Here is a 27,241-nt window from a genome sequence, read left to right on the forward strand (position 1 = left end):
GGGTCCACGCAACAGCGCCCTCAATTTTGTGTCTGTGTACCTTTAACATGTCAACACACTGAGCAATTCATAATCTTGTGAACAATGCTTGTGGCATTTTGAGTAAATTTCGCAGAGATGGTAAATCATCTCAAAGAGACCGAGACTGCATCTTACAATTGTTCACTGGTCCTCGGACCGACAACATTCTTTGTAAACATTCGGGTCATCTCCTTCAACAATGAAAAGGTTTGCAGAGTATAGACTAGGCGATTGACAGGTCCTAATTGTAAAAGGAAGACGGCACGCAGTGAATCCCGTGATCTGATTGGGTAAAGGCAACTTTTTAAAGGGGCCAGCCCCCTGCTGTGGATGGGAGCTGGAAAGAGACTGACATAGGGACAAAAGGACTGACTTGCAGCAGAAAAGTGTCATGTGATCCCCAAGGGGTGAGGGGGTTCCCCCATCATCATAAGCCTGTCCAAAGAAGGATTATCATATCGAAAGGAAAGGAAAGGGAAGCAAAAATATCTCTGCTTAAAGGCTTTACAGTATACCAAGAAGTTAGTTAAAACACAAGAATATGCACACTCTAGTCACGAAGCCCTGATTTTCCAAAATGTTGGCATCAAACTATGTGTTGTCATGGGCTTTAAAGGGATGGTATAGTTTTGGATGAGATGGGGATTCAGGTTATCACCTTTGCAAGATACTTACAAACAACTTATTACAGCTCCTACATGAAATGTTAAAGAGCATACAATTCTAAGATGAATTAATCAAGAGTTTGTTTGATGAAAATTGGTTGTGAGATGGCTGAGATATCCAAAATCAAAGCAAAACAAAGTGGTCCTAATAAAAGGTAGGTCCCCTCCCTTTAAAAGGGATCGCAAATAGCTGTCACAAACAGTATCCTAGAGGTGTTGCAAACAGCAGTCTTATCCTTGTAACAGTAGCAGCATTTGTCCTGTTCCTTCTTGGTCTATATGTAACATGATAGACCTTGATATGTGCATCAGACTTCATGGTTGGGGGGGGGGGGGGGAAGAAAATGTTCCACTTTTTTTAGATGCTTTGAAATTAGCAGCATTTCCTGTCTGTAAAGATAGAGACAGCCAATCCGTAATTAGTATTATTGTCACATGACCTGGACTGCTATAATGGTCCATCGGTGATATGTTTATGTAACATGACATGCAGACATCAGAGTTTACCTTGTTAATACTAAGCAAAAGGGGGCTCCGAAGCCTCCTAGATAGCAGCCTCGAGCAGCCTTTCAGCTCAGTATAAACAGACAGCATTCAGATCCAATCAGGTCAGGTTCTGAAACCACCTCGGCTGCAATAAATATGTCCACACAGACATGTAGTTCCCAAACTTGAAATTTAGGTTGAAAACTGTAACTGCCAATGATTAGCTCCACTCGTAAATTCACGACGCGGGTTCACACGCGCACCTAAACTTTAAGTTACAACTTACAAGTGAATCCCGCTTAATGATTACACTGGAGGTGCAGAGTCTTCACTATGACCTTACGCTCGTACAAAATAGCACAGCTGGAGGTTGACCCGGAAGCGAACGAGAAGCGAGGTTCACGCTAACACACTTTCTCTTCCCCGATGACTAGTATGGTACATACATGGTAGACTTACCTCAAATAGCAGTGACTGGTACTTTTCTTTTCTCTCTTTTAAGTAAAGAAAATCTTATTTTCCAGGAGTACATCCTCTTTAAGTTACTTGGTGTCCCATTGCGTTTCAGTCCATGATGAAAAATTAAAACAAAAAAGGGGAAAATCAAGGGACTACAAAAGCTTGACAAACTTCAGAATGCAATGCAATGAAAAGAAAAAAAAAATGTCTCACAAAATCACTTACCAGTAAACATTTCATGTGGTACCAGAAACAATGCAAATATCAAACTTTTTGTTCAGACACAGGACAAAAAATCAAAGTTAATAGTCTGAAAGTTAATGTTGGCACACGAGAGAAGAGTGTATCAAATTATAGTGCTCTGTGGCTGCACATGCACATTTGATTGGACTTTTGTGTTTTTCACAATAATTCCTAACTCTAGATAATATCCTGTCGTGACCAGTAGGATGTTGGGATGAGCTCAGCCCTGTCATCAGAAGATCACGCAAAATCCTGTTTTTCCTGCCATTTTTCCTGACTGCCAAAATCCAGCTTAGCACACGCAGAGGCTCTTTGTTCGAACGCGGGACCTGTTTTTCGCTGTGCAGCCGACTTTGGAATGGCATGAGTGTCAAAAAATCTTGTCAGTCTGCAAAGTGATGTTCAATACACTTATATCTAAATGTGTCATCATGCTCCAAAAGCATTCGTCTAATGGAGGATGGACAGATTTTGAAAACAAAATTGCTCTTTCTAGCTTACGTACATGTACAACTACATGTGGCCACCATTATCTCCTATATCTTTGGGACCTGAATTTCTACTTTGTTGCAAAGAGAGATCTTTTATAACGTGTTTGTCAAAACAGGAGTGTACATGTATTGTAAATAATTGATCAAGACAATTGGATGTCAAATAAGAAAACAGAATCATGTGTTTCCATCTGAGAAGTAATATCGGATGCAACCACAAGATACTGTACACGCCATATATTTAGCGAGTCTAAGTTTTTCCTGACGATTTCGCGTGTGGATAACTCCGCGATCGTCAAATACTGTTACTGAACAGAGAAATGTATACTTGTGCACCACATTCATTTCGGGATCACAGTCATTTTTTTTTGCGTGTCTTTAATTTTGCAAATAGCACCTGACTCGCGAAATTCACGAAAATAAAAACCTCGCGAAATATTCGGCGTATACAGTATTAAAGTAAAATGAGACAAAAAGATGATGTTATTGATCATGCACAGCTCTTCCAAATGAGTGTGCACACAAGTGTTATGAAACTTATATTTTCGGTCATCAGCTTATATTATTTAAATTCAATTACCTTTAATTTCCAACAAAATTATACAAAATCATGAACATAGTATGGCTACAAAAATGCAAAATATCAAGAACATCTACAATGTATATCCTGAATATGCAATTTCTACACAGTAAACAACATGATTGTTATGCTTGGCATGTGAAATTGTTACATACACTGTACACTCAATGGGTTGGACTTTTCTTCTTCTTTTTTTCGGGGGGGGGGGGGGTGGTAATTCTTCGGGTTACATAATTATCTAATTTCTAATCAATTCAAGGCTATTCACTACATCAAAAGATCAACAGAAGCAAAAGTGCAGCGAACCCAAAAGCTAGTGTCAGGGACTCCCAACCCACTGATAGCCATTTGGCAGTCAAAACATTCCCTCCCTTTCCTCCTGAACCTCTTATCTTGCACAATAAACAAGAAAGATGCACAACAAAAACAATAACCTCACACCATTCCTGGACTACTATGAGCTATGGTGGCCTTGACCATAAAAAAAACAAAATAGAATTACATGTACTATGAAATAAAACATTTTTGCATGCATGAAAATTTTGTGACTTTTGCGAGGAGCCAAGATTCGCGAAAGTAAAATGGACGCAAAATGTTTTTGTCTAAATGTAAAATGCACATGTGCAGAGCACAGCTCGGGTCAGGCTGAGCTCTTCTGAATTAGAGTTAACTACTAGCGGTAGCATGTGTTCAGTTTTTTTGTGTGTTTTATATCCACCAGCAGTGTGTGTTCAACAAATCCCATATTACTTGGTTGTACATAATGTAGTAAACTTCAAATTTTTTCATGGCCAGTAATTTGCGCAAGTAAGTTGTGCTGTGAAAAAGACCATCGCCTCCTATTTGCGAAAGCTACATACTGCGAACATTTCTTGTTTCACTGTATAGAGGTGAAAGAAGGAAAGACAGAGAACAGACTCTTTCGCGCAGACAAAATAACGGGATGACCATCGCTACTCAAATACCAATTTTTTTTTTGCACCTGTTCAGATAGATAGAAATATCCTGCTAATTGTCGGTCACAGTAATTCATCGACCAAACTACGCATGACTGAATCTACTAAAATGGTGACCCCTGCCCTTGTGTGAGGGCGCTGTTCAATCACACATGCTTTGAATGGCGGGACCAAAAAATTCTTGAGATCTTTTGCTCCACATTTACACACCCGCCACGGTGTAAATTATCACGCTATCTCAAATTATCATGATAATTCCTAAATAATCACAAGATTTCTTGGGATTTGGATCGTGATGCTGATTACTCTTGCAAATTTCCATATTGGCAAATTTCCATATTGGCAAATATCTCACAATATCTCACAATATCTCACGATGCAAATCTCAAAAATTTGTATCTTATTAATTTGTGTCAGTTTAAATCCTACTCAAGTACTAATCACCAGAATCCATGAGGACTTTCCCGCATTTCAAAAAGTGGTAGAATTCTCTAACTCGATCTTTATGCGCCAAAGTGTACTTGCAAACTTGGCATGCCGTCCACTGAGTCAGGCGTATGAATGTCGCAGTAGGAAGTGGAAATATCTTGACAAACACATTTTTCATGCAGCTTTATGGGTCAGTGATCTGTCAAACACTTTTCCGTGAGTGAGTTGCAAAACTCTTCCTTAACACACAAAAGAGAAGGAAATTGGTGGTTTGCATAAAACACATACCATCAATTTCCTTCCATCGCATTAGACACAAGAATATATTGTTTTCTTTAAGTTTAATACCATAAAATACAGTACGATTCTACATAGCGTGCCAGTTTGCTCTGTTTACAAATTATCGATAAGATTGGAATGAAGGACAGGATACATTTTCACCAACTCCACTGACATCCTATTTGGAAATGAGAGTTCAACTCAAACATGTCTGAAAAGAGAATGATGTAAAGTGATAAGTATGACGCAGTTCATGTTATGAAACCTTGCCGTTTTATCGATGAGATTACTACACACACTCACACACAAACACACACACAGAGTGTACACACTCACAAGTCTAACCGCTGGTTGTTACGTTTCACTAATCTGTACACCATAGGTTGGTCACCATAAAGCCTGACAACCATAGTGTTACATTGTAGCTGCTAATCGTCAATAAAACTGAGATTTGATAAAACTTTAGTGGCAGGAACCTTGTACCAAAGTTCCAGGAATGCAAGCAAAATCAACAGAGTAGTCATTGAAAGTGTCTAGTGATAACAATGCTTTTAGTGACTAATAGCCTTTTTTCTCAATCTTTTGATATCACAAGTCAACGGAAGTAAATCTTTTTAAGTGGAATAAAAATATGGATGATCTCCTACACACTATTCTTCTGGCTATACAAACAAATCCCCACCCCCTTTCCCCTTCAGACCAGTGTATTCTGATATCAAATTTATAGGAATTACAAAAAAATTGTAAGATATTAATAAAATTTTGATGCATAATGACAGTGATCACTGTTATGTGTCAGTCAGTGTGCTTTTAATACACATTACAGTTTTATAGAGATTCCCTATAAAACTATGGCCAGAACATTGTTTCTAATAAATCGTTATCATAGATGTAAAAGTATATCTACTATATAGTATACAAGAACAGTTTTTCATTCCTAAATAATAACAATGACAACAATAATTGTAATAAATATCATATGATGACACTACAATATTAACCTGTTGAGGACGAGTCCCCAATATACTTGGGCAGGTGTCTATGGAAAATGCATGTTGTAGCAAAATCAGCCTGTCCTCATTGGGTTAATAATGAAAACAGTTAAAATTGGAAGAGAAAGTATACAGAAAATATATGAACGCTTCTATGCACTTTATTGGGATGGAACTGTGGGAACTTTTAATAAAACATTCAAGTCTTTAATTGAGTTTTATAGGATTCAAAAGAAAAGATGCTGATACGGATATGGATAGGTACAGTACAAGTACATTGATCCAAAACAGAAGCGCCAGGGTACAAAACTGCTCAAACTAAATGGTCTCATACATCCAATTGGGTACGGCATACACACTTTTTTTTCTCTCCGACAATGATATCTGTGCCTTGATATGATATCATAAATCAATCATTTGATGTAAAAAAAAAAACAACTTAAATTCATATAATTTCCAATGAAGCAAAGAAATGAAAGGTTTAGAGAACAAGTTTCAGCTATGAAATTACATTCAAAATGACTCTCTGACACAATAGCTCTCAAATTTCACATCAAGAAGAGAAAAAAAAATGGACACCAAACATGCAAATTCATATTACTTAGTACTCAGCATTATAAAACTCATATCAAATACCACTTTTTCATGAATACATCAGAGAAGCTTGTAACTTTCTTGCTTCATGCCTGATTTTAAAGAAAATCTCTTCCATTCTGTCATGTGATTTCTCTTTATCTACTGAAGTCGACCCAAAATGGAAATGGAAATGGAAATTTTCTGGTATGAAATCAAGGCAAACTCTTCATCATACAGGTTCAGCTCTTTGGAATGCAATAAACCCAGAGATAATTATAGTCAGCAAGATAATAACTTATTTAGGAAGCAGTATACAAAAAAAAAAATGTCTTTTTACTGAAACTATATATTTAACCATCTTTTTTTACGTCTATTTTCATCTTTGTTTTGTTGTATGTTTTGCTTTGTATTTTTTGTATAAAACTTTTTATTTGATCTCTGAAAAATAATCTGCTCTGTCCACTTTAAGATAACCTTGACAACAGTGTACATGCACTTACAGGCCTTACTGGCTTTTATGTGTACATCATTTTCCATTTTACTTCTTTTCTGTTGTGATTTGTAACAATTTATGCCTGTCAATCAGTGTCATTTTGTTGTTGTTATTGTCATCTTTTTTATGCGTGAGTGTTTGCAATTTTATCTTGTAACACTGGATATTTAATGTTGGGTTTTTCTTTTGTAATTTGAAATGAAAAGTAGATGAATTGGATTGAAATTGAATTGACCCCAAAGCATTTTGTTATTTCAATTTAGCAACAACTTTGCCTCATACCTTTAAAACCAGGGAGACAGACATTTGGCAATGGCCATCTGACAATCCAAGCTGTCATCGGCTGGAGTCCATCCACTTGGACTGGTCAGCCAAGCGGAGGGAAATGGCACTAATTGACCACCCATAATTTGCAAAATATCATGGTCAAAAGACTTTTGGCTGGTGAGTGCAAGTTCCCGCCAAGAAAGCACAAGGGAATAACGTCCAGTTCTTCACTGGACGATTCTCATTCTCCTCCACTGCCGCAATTGCGATCTTAAAAATTAGTTTTAGGGCAATGATACGCCAAGAGTTCTTAGTCCAGACTTTAACATGTGAGTATAATGGGACCAAAGTCTAATTGAACGTTTGACGCAAGTTAATATGACCTACATATAGCTATGAAAATAAGTTGTGAAAGAACAAAAGAGGAAGTCTATTCACACACAAGGCCTCCCAAATCAATCACTAATCTTGATTATCTTAGACAAATCAAAATTTGCAGGAACATGAAACTGGCTTTAACGTACCGATAAATTTTGAGAAAAGTGGGTCACAATGAATTATGATCACAGATGATGCTTCAAAACACCACGAATAGCCATAGTAGAGTTTTTATTGACAAAGTAAAGAATCCGGCTTCTTGCTAATTAAAAATAAGCAACTAAACTGAAAGATTTGGCCGGATGTTATTGTTTATCAAGTACTTTCACAAGGAAATGCCAATTTTCTTCTGGCAGCAATCGAAGATACTGTTTCAATCCTGTGATAGACGAATTTCAGAAATTTTTTGAAGAAAATGTTGATCTACAATGTAAGGTGACTGAGCTGTACATTAGGACGATGGTCAAATGCATGGAAAACATACCAAAGAAAACATCACCATCATTCCAGGTACAATGTAGATGCAAAAGTTTTGGGAATCTGTTGTCCTTATCAAGTGATTTGTGACTTTATATCACTATATACATGTACATGAACCGTTTACTGAATGGTTTCTTATACCACTACTGTATAAAAATAGGAATTATGAAGTGTGGCAAATCCAGTAACTTCCAGTAAATAACATTTTTGAAGCTTTAAGCATTTAATGTCAATGTTATCTTTTTTTCATAACATCACATCTACACAATATAAAAGATTCTCTGGTGGCATTTGCAGGACCATGCAGGTAACATTTTCCAAATGTGGAACTTAGTGAAGCAGTGTACTCATCTGCGAAGGACTTACAATTACTTGGTCTTGTATGCTTCGATATACCTGTAAGTTCTTTAACCCATTGAGGACGGTTTGATGTTGCGACAACCAGCATTTCCCATAGACACATGCCCGAGTATACTTGGGATTTGTCCTCAACAGGTTAATATCAAAATCTCCTCTAATACCAAGATTATTAATTGTCATCTTTATTGGCAGACAGTGAAGGTTAGAGCAAAGAACCTTTACAATTTAAACTAGTCTAGCTTCAGGTCTTTTTTTTAAATAAAAACACACCAAGTATAGCTTGGGGATATTGGGCATCATATTTGTTTCATCACGAATGACATGATTTGTGCAAGAACTCAGATGTTCCTGTTGAGGATTTTTGAAGAGCAGGTCTGGAACAAGAGACTACTAGTAGTGTCAGACTCATGTTCATTACAGAACATAACAGGAAATACATTCAGACTTGAATCATGAGCAAACGTTTGGATGAAGCCGCCCCTTCCCCCCCCCCCCCCCAAGACTAGCAATGAAGAGTGAGAAAACATCGGACATCCTTTTCGATGTCTGACAGTGGTCCTTGATGAGCACTAACCCATGGAAGATGAGCTGATTTTGTTACTTAACCCTTTAGCAACTGAAGATTCCATACATAATGGTCTATTGTTCCCTAGAAGGTGCAGCAATATTACTCTCATTTTGACAACATATATTCTAAATTTTACACTCCATTATTCCTCAAATTAATACAAACAGATATATCTGTTTTGCGTTTATCACTTGTCTCTTTATAATATGCTTTTAATACTCAAACAGATAGAACTGTTTTTATTTTCTAATTCAATTCTTTAAATATGATTCCATATTCCTGAAATTGATACAAATGGATAATACCTGTTTTTGCTTTTTAAACTCTTCATATTCTATTTTTCTACATTATGACACCTGTCTTGCATCTGATGGAGAGGAAAATGGATACATGTATGTGCTAGCTTGTGAATTGAGCTGTGTTTACACCAAATCTGGTAAGAGTCACGGAACGGGGTTTTTGCTATAATGCACCAAAAGGAACCATGTTTGGTTCTGTTACAATATCTCTTTCCCGCTAACAATTTTGCTACAAAATTAATCTTCTACTGTTGATTTTTGCTGCTTTTGATTTTGATGTATGAATAGCATTTTGGGTGATTTTGTATTGAATTACTGATTCATTTTTAACAGAGCCAGACATGGTTCCTTTTGGCATACCATCCAAAAACCCGGCCCCATGCCCCTACCGTGCTCTGTGTAAACATGCCTACGAACCACAGATGAAATCAGACGAGATGTATAACGTATGTTCGGACAGTATCAGAGCACCCTCGTCACTTCCTTCCGCCTCGGCTGACAACGCCGGAGAGGAAGTCGCAAATTTCCTCCCAATCGATTTCTTTCTGCCACTGAGAAAAGCTGCAAGAGTGCCCCAGCACTTGTCTATCATACATATACACATACATGTATATATTTAAAACACAACAACAACTCACTGCACAGAGAGCACATTCGATGAAACAGGATTGCACACATATCGTACACTGCAGACGTGCATACACACACATTTTATACGGTTGGAATTTCCTTGTAAGCAATGTACTGAAGACATCATGTGGGATTTGAAGGATATTTAATGGAGAATATGCAGTATATATTTGGCTTTGGTAGACAGACAGACTAAAGTGAATCATTTTACAGGCTTCTAATGGCTGGCTGATGGGCAAATCTAGCAATTTGATTTAGGCTGTTTCTGCACAGGTCAAGAAACCTTATTGCAATGCTAAATGACATTCAATATTGCAATTACGATTGAAATTATTATCCTTACTCTAGACTAAGGAAGGCTTAGTGGATTCTGCAGTTTTGAATTTCAGAGCGAGGAGAGGAGGTGTGGCTTCTTTTCACATTCCCATCAATCACTCTTGAGTGGTAAGTAGGACAAGCTCTGATTGCAGTGCGAGCATTTGAGGAGCATTTTTTTTTTTTTTTTGCAGAATTGGTTGAAAAGTGACTGTAAGCTCTGCCCCCTCCCCAAAAGAAGAAAAAAAAAAGACATGATTTTGATGTCAATCTGTACACATAACTGTTCCATTCTGTGATTCTGGCAAATCGTGATTGTAATACACCTCTGGACCATCTTTAGAATCAAGATAGAAATCACGATTCAAAACCCCTCCGGGATTCCAGTTTGCATGCACACAGCAAAAACGCGTAATTTGAATCATGGTTCAACTAATGAGCCAATACAATCATGTTTCAAATTACGCATCGTTGGTACTTGTAAAAACAGACTTAATAGTCAAAGTGACCAATTGAATTGTCAACAAGGAGTGGCGCACTGGTTAACTAGCTGTCCTAAGGCCCATGAATACTGTAAAAACAAGGAATGTTGCGTGCATTTTAATTTTGAGAATTTCGCGAGACCAAGATTCACGAAATTAAAATGCACATGAAAGCTCTTGTCTACACTATATGCATTGAATGTTAGAGGCAACTCGCGAAAATTCCACGACATGAAAAAGGCCGTTGGCTCCAATACACGAAAATTTCATGCCGCGAAAATATCGTGTTTCATAGTAACACAAGTGAAGCACAGATCTCAAAAGTCCCTTTTGTGCTGATCTGTGCTCTGCTTCAGCTGTTCGCTGCACTTGTGACTGTCTGCAAGTTAACAACAGTATGAGGATCCTTGACTGAGGCTAAGATTTGTCACTCTCTGAGGTGATCGGTTTCTGTGGTTTGGATGTAGATGCTTGCGGTATGGGATGGGGGATTCTTCCCATTCACCTAGTGATGGTGCAGGTAGTGATGGTATGTGGTCATTACTCACTGTACACTACCAATGTCTCCTTACTCACAAAGTTTAACATATATAGTAAGCTTTAATAACCTGTTTAAGAGACTAGTCCTGAGTTTACTCGGACAGGTGTCCGTGGAAAATGCGGGTTATAGCAGGGCCAGCGGAGCGTTTTCAAAAGTGTGGGGGCCCATTGCGGGTTTCATGAGCTAACAAGCAAGACATGAATTAAAAAAAAAGGTCTTCAGCTCATCTCTCCATTTCCATTTCCGGTTTTTTTCAGCTGACAAGCAAAAATACTCTTCCTCCAACAGTCAAGAGTAGTAAGACCTTACGTCAATTTAAAAGGCTTTATAAAAAATATATTTTTGATGAAATGTATCTGAAACTGTAAGTACAAGTATGCATTGTTTCCACCTCTGCCTCTTTTCTTCTCTTTTCATTGTATCTTTGACCTTTGTTTTATCAATTGAATTTGTATGATAATTGCTTAGTTTAAATGTATTGATAATTGTTCGTAGGAGATCATTTCCAACAAGCCTCTTGTGTGCTTTCTATGATCCCTCCAATCAAAATGTATAAATTGTACCAAGGCAATTGTGTTTTGATATTTGTAAATGTTATGTTTTGATATGGAAATGAATGAATGAATGAATGAATGAAAAAAAAAGGGGGGGGGGGTCTTCAGTGGAAAAACATTACCTTTAATAACGTGCTCACACAAAAAAAGTGTGGGGCCCAAAGTGATGACACATTATGTATTCCTTTGTATGGTGCACAAAAAGTATGGGGGCCCGAGCCCCCACGCCCCCACGCCCCCCCCCCCCCCTTCCACCGGCCATGTATATTTTCCCCTCCCTTATGACAGAAAATGGTTACGGGTTGGAAGCGATCACAGCTGAATAGGAGAACGGAACACAACAAATCTACCAGGTTCCACCACAAGGGGGAGCTCTTCAAATACAAGTCTTTCTGTCTCATTGCTTGAACTGTTGATTACAACACCCATACTCCACTCACTGCCAACACAGCCTAGGAATAGCTGCAAGTCATAATACTGCCTGAACACTGTGCCGACAGTTGTCTCAAGAGGGCAGTAAAACAGGTTGCTCACAACCTGCTAGTGGGTGTGTTGGCAAAGCACAATATTTAGGCTTTCCTCTTCCATGAAATGGATGCTTGCCATTGAAGTGAACCTTATGGTCTGCAGGTCCTGATTTTGATTTCATTTCACTTCCAGTGGTTCCTATTGGAGATATACACTCATTCTACAATTCATGAGAAAATTCTCGGAGTCCCAATCAACAATAAAACCTTTGTGAACTACATCAGTAACTCTAGTCAAATGGACTTACTTGTAATTTGGAGTAGCGACGTTTCACGTCCTCTCCGGGACGCTTCATCAGGCCGATGATCTTTGATCGATGATCGTTGGGGGGCAACCAATTGCCGCCAAAGATCAGTCGGCCTGATGAAGCGTGCCGGAGAGGACGTGAAACGTCGCTACTCCAAATTACAAGTAAGTCCAGTTGACTAGATTTACTGATATTGTTCATGCTCTACTTTACCTGGATGACTGAGAACATTCACAGACTAAAGCCTTTGATTACCAAGGCAACACTGGGGCTTCAAAGATGTATTTCCCCGTCCTCTGATTGTCCTCTGAATTTCAGCTCCACTTACCACACACAAGTGTAGCATCCTCTTTTGGCCAAACATTTAACCCTTACAACTTCCTTCATGTAGTACAATTTTGAATTGTGATGTAGACGGCCTGGCGGTGTACATGTATGTGAATGCTACTATGACTTGTGACGTTGCAAAAACTTGTATTGCGTTATGTAACGTTGTTAACAAGATGCAACAACAATTACAAATGATATAAACTTTGTTTTAGAAAGCTGAGGGAGTTAAGTGAGGACCAACGCGGCTGACAGGAACACAGTCACTTGTCTGCAAATATATCTGGATTTTAGTTAATTAGCTGTGATTAAACGACTGTTTGCATCCATCAAAGAAACTGTTATGAGCTTGCATTGAGCTACATGTATCCTAGTGGGTGTATGTGTGTAGCATGATTCTTCATCATACCACTCTTTCCATTCCTATCAACCCTTTAAAGCAAAACCAAACTATTAAAAGCAACAGACGCCTTTCAACTGAAAGTGAATACTTCCTGGTATTTGTTTCCCTTTCTCTACAGTAATCAAAATATTCTCTCTTGTCATTATCCTTCCCTCAAGATGAGTGACAGTTATATGTAAACAAGATGACCACAGGTTGAATGAAGTAAACATATTCTTTTTTTTCTCTCTCTTTCTCTCACGAAACAACAATAAATAAGTTTTCTCATATCATCTTAAAGAGCCATAGTTTAGCTATAAGACTATAAATAAACTGATGCAAATTCTTATTCATCCAGTCGAAGTGTAGCTTCCAAATTCGTCTAAATCAGAAATTGGACTTAAAACTTACTTCATGCAACGTTTTGCTGTTTAAAAGCTGATTGTTAAATGGCAAACGTCGCACAAAGGAGAAGTTGATTGTTAATTGGTGGAACGTCGCATGACAAAAGTTCCAGGTCCAGTTTTTTATTTAAAAGAATTTGGAGGACTATAAAGACTTTCCAACACTCCTTCCCATTTATGATCATATAAGAGACGACATCATTGCAACGTCTGTGGAAATGAGAACTGGGTAGTCTGCAACCATCATTTGTGACCCGCCACGTCAAAAGGATCCAAAAGCCGCTGACGGCTGAGCCAAGAAAATCGAGTTTGAAGTCAGATCATCAAAATTGGTCAAAACCATCGACTATCTGTTTTTGACATAATTTTGTGGTCTAAATGTTTCGTCCATCATCTGCTGAAATTTAGAAAGTAAATGATCAAAGGAAAGGGAAGAAATTAACATTTTTCTGGGCCATGATTTTCCGCGTTTAAACTGAGCAGAAACATGTCCGAAGATTTGGATTTAGCACCGCATATATATTCTGCTCCAAGCAACAGGGGAGTGATCTTATTGGTGAGTGCCTTGCATCCTGGTTACTGATTGGTCGTGAATAGACCGCTGGTGCTAAGCTTGAATGAACATTGTGGAGGTTGCTAGGGGCATACCTTCTATCGTCAACAGGTGAAACGTATAGACCTCCCCTTTATCATGATTGCTACGGAAGGAAAACTTCGTCGGTGATCTTCTCGAAATGCCGATTTCTTATACCACTTGACATGCTCTCTTAAAATCATTGATATCTCTGCAACCGAGTACTTTTGAGTCATGTTATGTACATGTATGCGATGAAAGCGGAAAAATAAGGGAATAATGTCATGTCATTTTCAGAAAGTCGACCTCCCCGACTTTCGGATCCTTTTGTTGTAGCAGGTCACATTTTAATCATGGAATAACAATTATTTTTTCTGTTGTAAAGAAAAGATAGATACATTTGTAGATAGATAGATAGATAGATAGATAGATAGATAGATAGATAGATAGATAGATAGATAGATAGATAATACACTGATTGAACAATACACGATTTGGAGGCCAATCCTTACACTCGACTGTTTCCTTCCGTAATTCTGGCAAATTGTGATTGAAAAACCCCTCCGGACCACCATTTGAAACACAATTGGCATTACGATTCAAATCTCTCCGCGAGTGCAGTTTGTATTCACTCGTCAAAAACACCAAAAATTTGAATCATGATTCCAGTGATGTTCAATTACAATCCTGTTTCAAATTGTGCACTCTTAGTATGTGTGAAAGCACTCTTTCATCTACATGGTGCAGTGTATACAGCAGAAATATAACACGTTTCATACGGTTTACCTCTTACTAATGTACATCACCAAAGCTATGAAACTTCACATAATTACCCAGTACATGTATCAAGTTCTTCCTGTCAAAAACAAAAAACAAAACAAAACAAAAACGAATAGCATAATGAAGTAAACTGGGCTGCCGTCATGACAACCGAGTTTTGATGGCTCCGAGAAATCTTAGAAGGTTGTATCTCCATACGGAACTGTCAAATATCTAGTATTTCAGATGATTGATTACACAGTAAATGTAATTTCCCACGAATGAGCACAAACAGGAAGAGAAATTTGGAAGAGAAATCCTCGAATGACGAATACGAAGACTAGAATGCAGAACAAAGATACAAGTATGTTGGACATAAAACGGTACTCAAACTTGCTTTTCATATTTCTGAAAATCCTTGTTTAGTCATTTGAATACAATGTAGCAAAACATCAATTTGAGGGCAAAATTTCTTGTGTTTAAAACTTGGCTAAGATGGCATTTTATGTTGCAATGACTGACAAGAGAGGTTATCATATCTGTTTCTTCCGGTTTTTGTGAGGTTTTTTTTTTTCAAGGTCAATAAACATCAGCTGATGTCGGTCCAGTCCAAGCGGATCGGAGCTCTGGATGGAATCTTCTCCCCGAGCTCCGCGCATTCAATTGATTGCTTCCTAAATACAAGCACAGAAACGGAGGACGCTTGCCTCACCATGTAACAACATTTCCTGCAGTCGACAAGCATGGTACGTGCATGGTCAGCGTCCAGTTTCAAATCAACTGGCTGCATCAACAATCCCTGGACGAGAGTGAGATCATGTCTGGGATTAAAGGGAATGTTTAGATAGTACTACAATTAGCTGTTATCTGCTCTTCACACAACCAAAGATGTATCCCTTTTCGTGCCCAGTGTATAAATTCGCAAGCAGCTGGTCTGCAAACTGAAAGTAAGATAAAATCCATTCAGGATTGGATTACTTGGCTAGAATAAAACCATCACTGTCACCCAATACAACTGAATGACTGTACTTTAATAGTGTCCACAAGATAACACAATGTTACACGCGAATCAGACTACAGAGTGTTAGGTTACAAATACACACACATATATATACAAACACAAAACAAAACAAAATAAAACAAAACAAAAGACAGGCATGTATGGCTTCTAGCATAAACCTGCAATTCTCAGTTAAAGGGATGGTACAGCATTGATGGAGATGAGAATTGGGCTTTTAACTTTTTGCAAGATATCAAGAAAACACTTATGATATAGTACAGAGCATACCATTTGAAGAGGAATTCAAAGTTTATTTGATGAAAATCGGGTTTGGAATGACTGAAACATCCAAAAACAAAGTAAAACAAAGCGATTGTAATAAAATGTAGGTCCCACACTTTATTAGAATCGCTTTTTTTGGATATCTCAGCCATTTCAAATCCAATTTTCATCAAATAAATGTTGAATTCCTCATAGAATTACATGCTCTTTCATATTTCATAAGAGCTTTCTCATTATCTCACCAAAAAATGTTAGAAACCTGAGATTAGGTCTCAACCAAAACTATACGATCCCATTAAGCACCTTCAGTTTGATAGGGACAAAGGTCAAAAGACTGTTTAAGAATACCTGGGTTGCTAATGTATGTACAACTGTAGGTGTGACCACAAATGCTTGCTGATTCAACTGCTCTCTTGGTAGATTAAGTCTACACCAACAACAAGTAAAAGCTTCATCAGACACACTTTGTCCTGGACAGAAGCGGAGGGCAGTTTTGAAGTCAGATCTAAACGTCAACCGTTCCTTTCTCTCTCTCTCCCTCTCTCTCTCCATCTCTCTCTCCCTCTCTCTCTCTCTCGCAGGACACAAAATTCCTCACGACAAATTGCTTCTCGTTGGATTAGCATCTGTCAAATTAATAGTTTCCTTCCCCCGACTGAAAGACGCTCATTAGCCCTGTCTGGATAGCTCCACACAGCGCATTCCATCCAGCCCAGCAAACTTTCTGTGAGTGTGTGCATCTGCTGCCCCCACACGTTCATTAAAAAAAAAACGATCTCTCAAGGGAGTCAACTTTCGATTCCAAAATACTAGTAGGCCGGACGCTTGTGCATTCTGCCATTGAAGCAAGATCAAATATAAATGCCTGGGAAAGATTCGCGTGTGCACGAGTGCAGCAAAGCAAAACGCACATATCAGGAGTTTTATGTGAAAGGAGAAGGCACAGGTATTACCCCATTGAATCTTGAGATGTTGTCATACTCAGGGTTGTTACAAAGGGTTATCATGTGGTGCAGGGAACGAACAGGTTAAAGAAATCCTCACCATCAACACATCTCGGTACAAAAAGAATTATTACATGTAGCAAAGCTCTTTAAAGTTCATGAGTCCCTTTTGCAACCTTTCATATTAGGTTGCTTTCGTAACCTGGTATATCATAGAGGTCTACAGGCAATTCAGACCTTTCCTCATGATGGTACACTTGGAAATTTCTTTATGATGGAGGAGAAATAAATGCTATAGATTTCCAGTGAATTTATTCAGAATCTGAACAAATTCAAACCGTTATTCCCGGTACAAAAAGCAAGCATATTCTTAGGTGACAGGGAGCAAGTTTCTTTTTTTCATTTGTTTTGGGTTTTTTTCAAAACTCCAGGGTGTATTACAATAAGATTTCATACATGATGTTTGGTGACATTATTCTTCAACCATGCAAAATTTTGTGGTATTTCCAATTCTATAACGGATATCGTCACTGGGACGACAAGACCTCGTATCTGAAATTTTGGTGAAAATGACTTTTTTTTATTAATAGTCAGATAATCAGTTAAGTGATGTCCTATCCAAATCCTAGCTGTCTTACCCCAAAAATGAAGCCACCATAGCATGTTAAAGGAAAGGCTTTTCCATTTGATAACGTGCTTTGGCGGCCATGTTTTTTTGCTCTCCTGAACATTTGACATTTTGTAGATACAAGGCCTTGTCGCCCCAGCGACGATATATGACCTTTAAAGTGCAACTCCACAAGATTTTCAGGTTTGCGTTGATAGATAGAGTAAAATCAAGCATTAAGTGTGGTAGAGTTTTCCTTTAAACTGGACCTGAAGTAAAGAGTTTATGGAATTTTAAACTTTCACATTTTCAAAGAATAGTGCTGTTAGCAGTAACCACAGACTCAAACTACATGATGATGTGATGTCGTCGACACCTGGACCCTGTTTTTTTAAAGAGTTATAATTGATTATATAGTTGATTTCTATCATAAGTCTATGGCAGCCTGTGTGGTAAGGAAATTTGTAATCGATTATATCGTTTGATAAAATGGGGCCCTGATCTTGATCACATTAAAATTGCAGTGTGAACGGACAGCGTTCGTAAGAGCATACATATCTCACTTGGGGTAGAATTCGGGTATTTTTGATATTCCTGTTTAATGTTAAGGTATTATCTTTTTTTCCTCAAATAATATGAGTCTGTGTATTATTATCGTCAAGGATTAATTTTGCATTTTTTTATTTATAAAGAGTATTGATATTGTCTTGATGTTATGATGTAAAAAGGAGTGTCCTTGATTTGTTATTTTGTGTTTGTTGAACTGTTATATTTTGTCATTCTGTTGCAGGGCCCCCTAGGATAACAGTGTGTAAACCACTGATGGGGTTACCCTGGGTAAAGAAAACTGAATAAATAAATAAATAAATAAGTGCACTTACTACAGCCTCAGTGTCAAATCGTGAAAACAACATCTCACGAAAATGTCAGTGACCTCCTCATTCGCAAAAACATTTGTACACGAAAACAACAGTTGTTACAGTCTGAGATTGGTCTTACCTTACTCGCGGTTTTCTTGGCCAGTGCATGTATAGCAGATTCAGCAGTGTTTGCCTGGTCTGTACACTACACACAGCACGGAGTGCACGCGGGAAGCGGCTCCGTGCTAGTGCCGGTGGAGTCCGATACGGTATTGACATTTTCACGTACCAAGGATGGTGAATTACGATCATGATTTCTCGAATCTTCATTCATGACGGAAGGTCATAGAACTCAACTGCTGTTTACAATATTTCCCAGATGAAAGTCAGTCAAAGAGCGTGATGATAAATGATGAATGGAAGATTTTTCTTGTGCACAAATAGTGGTGTAGAAACACAGAACAGCTACGAACGAATTTGACTGCACATGCGCAAACCGGATCTCATATATTCTCGACCGAGAATTGTGTGATGAAATAACAGCTTTTACAGTATGCAATCTTTTGGTCCTTACCTCACTCCGGGCATCCTGGGGTGGGAAAATGTCCCTCACATCAGGCTTCCTCGTCTTGGCGTCCCGGGCGGCCATCAGGCGCTGCTTGTACGTCTCGTTCAGCTTGTCCACCCGCTTCCGGACGGCCGCCGCCTGGCTCCTCGTGAGCGTGGAGGTGGCATTCTCCCATACCTCATTGTCAAGGGCGTGTCCCTCTACAAGAGAACATTTCAGGGTGTTACCGTGAATGAAGAGCAGAGTATGTATATAATGTAAAAATAGATGGTCACAATAGCTGATCATTACCAATGCATACATAGTTGTACAGGAAGAGAGGTTTTACATTTTACATCACCATGCTAACTTTCTATCATAGAACATGCTCCAACTTATATTTATCACAGCAATATACAGCCATGATATGCATCATCTTCTGAGTGCTGGAATCTAATTGGTTCATTACTATACATGTCTATAAGATTGACTCCGAGTACGAGAAAGACCATGTGATTAAAACTATATACTTACGTACAGTATATATTACAGATAACTCCTCAAGAAGTTAGTTGTATCTTTTATTTTTATCTTTTTAAACATGGTCATATCTCGCACACCTATCATTGAATACAGTGAGAAAACAGACATGCAAATCTCTTGATTGGTCTGTGCATATTATGTGTAAGCCGTGGGAGGGATATGTGCACACTTTTCCATGTCTTGGGTCTTTGACATCCAAAGCAACTGTGAAAGTTTGAGTAAATCAATAAGATTCCTCAAACATCAGTTCTTGTAGGACATGAAGGGTATCAATTAACCCTGCTCATCCTATGAAAGGCATGGAGAAAAATATTTGCCTTGGCACATATCACCAACTGTTTGATTTGAAATAAAAACAGGGAAATCAATGCCAATACAAACTTCACAAATCTATCTTTTTAATATATATAAATAGTCAACCCAATTTTTCTCAAACTTCAATAATGTATTCCAATATCTAGGGTGAATTTCCCCTTTATGCACTAGACTCCTTTCTAGTCTCACACATGTTTATGAGCAAAATACAAAGCATTTTCAAAGGAATATCAGAAGGATTCCTTTTGAGAATATGGATGAGTCTAATATTCAAATGCACAAACATCCATCTACTGCTCGCTGCTGCAACAGGAAATATTAAGAAGTATCAAATACCTTACAAAAACAAAATATCATATCTTTTTCTCACAGGCCTTGTTAGAGGAGATGTGTTATGTGACACCAGTGAAACACTCAAAAGTGACGTATTGCAACAGAATAAAAACTAATCTGTTGCCAAAATATTACAAACGTTCTGACCAAAGAGGTGATTCATTAAAAGCACAAATATTTTTCTCTCTTCTTTTGTTGTTGTTGTTGTTGTTTTTCTTTCCCTTTCAGGATTAATGAGATTATGTATTTGTTTGTTTGTTTGTTTGTTTGTTTTTATTCAAGACAATGACTTTCATTGATAGGTAATAAATATGATGACCCAAAAATTACCACTCATTTTGTCAAATTGATGATAGAATTGAACAAAACAGAGCAGACAATGTCTGTTGTAAGAGGAGGAGATCAGAAGATTCAATTTCAAAAGAATCGTTGTTCCTACGTTTCGTTAATCCACAAATAAATCAAGGGTTTGTTAATTCTGAAGGTTTGGCTTAGTACATACCTTCTTTCCATTTTCAGATTAATGAGCCTTGATTCTAAGGATTTGTTAGTATACTTACAGTATATAGAGATGCCTTCTTTTTCAGATTTAAAATGAACCTTTGGACTTATGAACCTTAGAACATTCGGAATAACAAGCCTTCAGAATGAACCAACAATTGTTTGGATTAACATATACCTTATTTCATTTTCACATTAGTGAACATCTAGGTATAGGGATTTTGTGTGTTATTGGAATAAAAATATCATTTGATCTTTGGAATAATAAACATCACTCAAATATTGCTTCCTATTGTACATTAATGCAACTTGTTCACAATCATCTCCAAAGCTTAAAGGGATTTTATGGTTTTGGTTGAGACCTAATTTCAAGTTTCTAACATTTATTTGGTGAGATAATGAGAAACCTCGAATGAAATATGAAAGAGCATGTACATTTGTAATTCCACGAGGAATTCAACGTTTATTTGATGAAAATTGGTTTTGAAATGGTTGTGACATCCGAAACAGAGCAATTCTCATAAAGTGTGGGACCCACACTTTATTACGATCACTTTGTTTTACTTTGTTTTTGGATGTTTCAGTCATTCCAAACCTGATTTCCATAAAATAAACTTTTAATTCCTCTTAAAATGGTATGCCCTGTACTATTTCATAAATGTTTTCGTGATATCTCACAAAAAGTTAAAAGTCCAATTCTCATCTCCACCAATACTGTACTATCCCTTTAAACTCAACGATTCTTCTCTTAAAAGAGGATAATATCCATTTCTCATCCTACTGCTTTGGTCCTCAATTGCGCATCTAACCTCTTACAAAATTGCCTGATAAGTCCTGATTCATTCAAAATATATGTATATTCCCAAAAGTACTGTAAACAGTGCAGGCCTATAAAATTTTGATTTAAAAAAATAAAAAGAGCAGATGGACATACATGTATACAGACAGACTGACAGACAGACAACCTGAAAACATAATGCTTCTGGCACCCTTCAGGGAAGTGACACAAATAGTGATGATGGACAATTTCACTTAAGGGCTTTTTACACTTGTAAATTTTTGCTTAGCCCCGGACCAACGGTGGGGCTAAGGGGGGGCCTTAGCCCCACCTTTGGTACGGGACTATCCTTAGCCCACTTTCTGTTTACACTCGTTTTTGCCAAAGTGGGCTAGCCCCACCGATAGTACGGTACTATCTGGCCCTGCAAAATAGCAGGGGTTAGCACCGCAATTAAGGTGCTAGCACCGCAATTGCGGTGCCAAGCAAGTGAGTGTAAACAGAACGAAAAAATAATCCTGGGCTAAGCGACGGAGACGAAGTCCGACCCTCACTGACCAATCAGAAACGAGGTAATCAAGTGCTGCCGGTGCGTGCGTGTACGTGTACAGTACACAGCGTAATTATGAATATTCATGTGGTTTGGAAAGTCCGGGGCTAAGAAATACGAGTGTAAAAAGGTCAGTTTTCTCCTTAGCCCCGGACAAGAGATAGTACGGGACTAATTGGCGAGTGTAAAAAGCTGAAAAAATTGGTACGGGACTAACGATAGTCCTGGGTCAGAGAAAGTCCGAGGTTAAGAAACACAAGTGTAAAAAGCCCTTTGGAGACTTTGATTGATCTATGAGAGCCTGCCAAACAGCAAGCATTATTAGGCAGTATATTACGAGCAAAAGATATAATAAGCAAACTTTGAATGGCAAAAAAAAAACAACAACAACAAACAAAAAACATAAAGACATAATTTCTGAGATGAGAAATGCAATGTATATGATATCTTTCCCCGGCTGGCAAACAACAGTTGACCTAAATTTTCATTACAGAATGTGGTCTCTGTACGTTATACAAGGAGACCACATTCTATGAAGCACTGATGAAACTAGGTGTTACCGCATACTAGTATTGTGGGGGGGGGGGGGGGGGGGGGGGGGGTTGGGTTAGAAATTGCTTCAACGTTAGAGATAAAAAAAAAAGTTGCCTGAGCAGCAGATTCTATTCACCTTGGTTACCATGGCAACCAGGCTGGTCAGGCTTTATCTTCAATGCAATTTGACATTTTACACAAACAAGACACAGTCTGCAAAACCACCACGACTGGCTTCAATATTTGTACATTCAGAATGATACTGCTTGAAATGTCTATACACAGTCAGCTTGGGATATAGAAAGGGGGTTGTTTGTTTGTTTGTTTGTTTGTTTGTTTGTTTTTCTCATAAACTAAAGAGCAAATACACTCAAACATTCATGAAGTAAATAAATCTACATAAGCATTTTTTATTTAGAGACTAATAAAACAGTGGCAATAGATGGATCAACATTACTATTCCAACCACAATATCATAATAACAATTATTACCGCTCCTGCAAACTATTATTATAACTATTATTGTAAATAATTCTGTTATTATTATCATCATCACCTCCATCATTATTAGAATCAATAACATTAACATGAATATTTCATTCGGGATGAAGATTAGAAAGAAGTCAAGGTGAATTGAGAGATTTGTGCTACATTATCTAAAGCAAGAATAGGAATATTATATTTGCTTTGTAATACTAGACACAGTTAAAAAAGGGAAAAACCAGGCTTTTTAGCTGGGGTTTGAACCCATCATACACTGCTCACCACGCAGTGGCACTGCTGACTGAACTGAAGCCAGTTCAATGGCAGTCGCTCACAGAAGTTAGACCACATAGAAATCTTTTTCTTATCATTATATTCAAGGAGACTGCTAGAAAATAATCTATGGCATTAGATTGCAAACTCTCTCTGCACAAACCAATCATTTTTGTTCATGTAGAGCATCTTCCTTTCAAATAACAAGAATCAAGTCAAAACAAAGAGAAGGAAACGTGGTTGAAGCATTAGGTAGTTGTTTTAACTTTATCGTATCATTTTCACGGACTGGTTTGAACTCAGTTGTAGTGCCACCACCTGGCAAGTATTAGGTTAAGGGTTCAAATCTCAAGCTGGTTCCTCGATCATTAACTTGGTCTACTATAATACAGACCAAACATGCAATCTTACTTGCAAGGAAAATTATTGAATCCTTTAAAATCACAAAGAGCTGTTGCATAGTTCTTTATCCTCTAAAATCGTTCTAGAATCATCCACATTTTAAAACCACAGTGGTAACACTGACTGTCAGAAAGAGAAATTTAAGGGGCAGAGTATAAACTGAGACAAAATCTCCCTGCTACAATCTGTTTTCTCATTGTTACATTGTGCAGGGTAGTTTATTTCTAAGCTGTAAATTCACTTTGAAGTATAGCATCCAGCACATAAATTTTTGGTCGTCCTGCCTTTAAATTCTGAGGGTGGCGTCTTTAATGATTCCCCTCGTTAATTACTCTAAATCAGTTTTAAGAGAGTGTGGGAAAATTGTGCAATACGGTACTGAGTAGCTTTTGAGTAGGTTATCATGGCTGCCCTAATTTGGCCAAAGAAAGCAAGTGAAAAAAGTGACATTTCTCGTAAAAGAGCAAAATGTGTCTGTCATTTACACTGACATCACTGGACTATCATGATGTCTTATCTAACATATCTCTTTTGTAGGATGAGTGTTTCTGCATGAAATTTGGCCTTGACGAAGAGCTCATTATGTGAATTATGAAAACATCAACAACTCAAATTTGGATGGTATGTCACTTGCTTTCTTTTGCCAAAGTAGGGCAGATGGTATATTGGGCTACTTTCCCATGTGACACGTGCACCTGAGCTTGAAATACATACAAAAAGTATGTTAACGGAGAGAAGGGGAGGGGGGGGGGGCGGCAGGGGGAGGAAGGGAGAAGGAGAGGCATATGATGAACTCACTCTGAAGCACTGATGCTAAGTTATCCAATCCAGTCTCTTGTAACCATAGCAACTCTGCCTCTCCATCTGTAACAAATGAAACGAGACATTACAAAAATAAAGAAGGGTTTAATGAAGGAAAAGAAAATGAAAATGGGTATTCCGCGATAGCAATTTTGAATGAGTTAATGAGGCATCACATTTATATTCCACAGGTTCACATAATCCGTTTTTATGAGAAACACAGAGAAGAAAGTATCAGTTGAGAACCAGAAGGGCACTATTGCATTCTAGGATTTGAGCATGTCTAAAAATGAAACAATCAACTCTCATGAAATAAAAAGTTTACTTAACCAAAAAGGGGGTACATTTGACAGCATTGTAACAAATATCGGGTGAAATAATGCCCCTGTGGCTTTGATTCTTGACATTTTACTGAAAATGGAAATAATTAAAACTTGACACAATACGTAGTACAGAGGAGATCAAGCTCTACAGCGTATTACCGATATTCAACTCAATATCCCCAAAATTGCAATAACACCCTTCTGGTTCTCAGCCGACAAAATATAAATTAGAAATTTTGCACCTAGCAGAATTAAATGCAAAATGTGAAGAGCATTTGTAGTTCGAGTCCAAACGTGTATCTGCTGATATCCCTCTGTGATCTGCCAACTCATGCTCTAAGGATTATTCAAAGAGGTATAATCATACAGTGTAGGTGCTAGAGTGTTACCTCACAATACTATATGCCGTGTACAATTGTTTTGTGAGTGCACAGAGCGAGATCCACCAGTACTAGGGGGGGGGGGGCATAAGAGTGATCTTCCCACTTTAAGGCTGCATTTATCTATAACTTGAGAGAGAGAATCACGTTTCAAAATGCGTTTGGAACGGTGTTTGCAAACGTGGTTTGAAACTCAATTCTCAGGGTGCCGCGTTTATCTAACCATCATATAATCTCGATTCGAGTGGTGTCGCTGCGCAGTTGCTTTGCGCCGTATGACCCGGGAAGTAAAGGTCAACTGCATACCACCAAACATGTCTCATCAGTCACACACAAATAATAGGCAGAGAGCACAACCGGAAACAGCCGGGATTTGACCTTGAGATATAAACACGTTTCTATACGGCATTGAATTTTCTACTCACAGAATGGCTATCATGGTCTCAAACGTGTTTCAAATCGCCCTTTGAAAGGCGTTTTAAAACGACGTTTCTAAACGCGTTTGAAAACACAGTTGCATTTATCTACTAAACCCCTGATAATGCCTCAAACGCGTTTAGGATCGTGATTCTGCCTCAGAAAATGTTTAGATAAGCGCAGCCTAAAGTAATGGTGGACAGCGTTCCTTGCTGGCGGCCAAGGAGTGCGGGACTTGCAATGTGCCCTGTTTAAATGTACTGTGAGCGCGTGTTGCACGCGCATGCGGAATGAGGTCTGCTGTTATTACGACGGGAAAGCAAACATTTCGTTGTAATCACAGACATTTTTGAATACATAGACCACCCTCTATAGACTGTGATTATACCTCTTGGGATTATCACTCTTCCACTGATACCTTTAATATCAGTCCTTCTTGCCATGAAGAATCCAATCAAGAAAGAGGGTAATGCACATAGGATCAGCATTTAGTTTCATCACAAACCCCTGGAATTGGCAAGTCATTGTCTTGGCTACGGTACCATTAACCTGTTGAGGATGTGTCCCTAGTTTACTCGGGCAGACGTCAGATGGGAAATGCGTGTCATGGTAAAATCAGCCCATCCTCGATGGGTTAAAAAACATACCTAACCTATAGAGAACTAGGTGTTAAATCATGAACAAGTTCAGTCCAACTACACTAATCTTGCAACCTTTAATAGCACTTGCAGTTACGAAATGAGCAATCACATTGCAACTTTTCCCACATGAATCGCTTAAATTGACTTATACGAGTACCTGGACGACTTCTACAGCCATTGCCAAGGCAACCATTAGCTAGCAGGCAGCATCCAGCAGTAGCAGCAGACACAAAAAGCAACTTGCCTAAAGTTATAGATGCAGATGCTATGCAAGATAACACTCTATCATCTCTAATGCTATTGTGGCCCACTTCTGGCCATGAATAGAAGAGGATGCCTATTAACCCATTGAGGACGAGTATACTTGGGCAGGTGTCTATGGGAAATGCATGTTGTAGCAAAATCAGTCCATCCTCAATGAGTTAAAGGGATGGCATAGTTCTGGTTGAGATGGGGATTCTGGCTCTAACCTTCCACAAGATACATGTAATTAGAATCTCCTTATATGAAACATCAAGAGCACACAACTCCATGAGTTACTCAAAGTTTACCAGACAAAAATTGGCTTTGAAATGGCTGAGATATCCAGAAATATTGTTTTACTTTGTGCTTTTTTTTTTGAGATCTCAGTCATTTCAAAATGGATCTTTATCAAATAAATCCCAAACTCTTCCCAGAACTGTATGCCCCTCAATACTTCATATAAGTGGCCTCCAATCATCTCACAAAAAGTCAAAACCCAAATCTCCACCTCCACCAAAACCACACCATCCCTTTACAGTAGATGCCTGGCAAATCACTGCTCTATGGGATTTGTGTGTATTATACGGTGCAGAACAGCAACTTAGGTAATATCAGAGCTGAGAGTGAAATTTACCCAGGGTATTGAGCCTGATTTACTGCATCGATGAGAACTGTGAGTGTCTACATGACCAGCACCGTGAAAATGAGTATTTGCTTCT

The 27,241-nt window shown here is 38.3% G+C and overlaps 1 protein-coding gene across 1 annotated transcript in view; it reads right to left on the reverse strand.

Annotated features, from left to right (window-relative positions):
- The window catches only part of LOC139716086 (rho GTPase-activating protein 18-like), a 132,614-nt gene that overhangs the window by 86,038 nt on the left and 19,335 nt on the right, over nt 1-27,241 (reverse strand). The window contains exons 3-4 of the mRNA XM_071627640.1: nt 24,516-24,581; nt 19,033-19,226 (exon numbers count right to left, since the gene is read on the reverse strand). Coding sequence (XP_071483741.1) covers nt 19,033-19,226; nt 24,516-24,581 — 260 coding nt within the window. The remainder of the gene's footprint in view (nt 1-19,032; nt 19,227-24,515; nt 24,582-27,241) is intronic.

The sequence above is a fragment of the Diadema antillarum genome, unplaced genomic scaffold (genome assembly GCF_040938485.1).
Source record: "Diadema antillarum isolate AM-2024a unplaced genomic scaffold, OU_Dant_1.0 scf00000060, whole genome shotgun sequence".
Lineage (NCBI taxonomy): Eukaryota > Metazoa > Echinodermata > Echinoidea > Diadematoida > Diadematidae > Diadema > Diadema antillarum.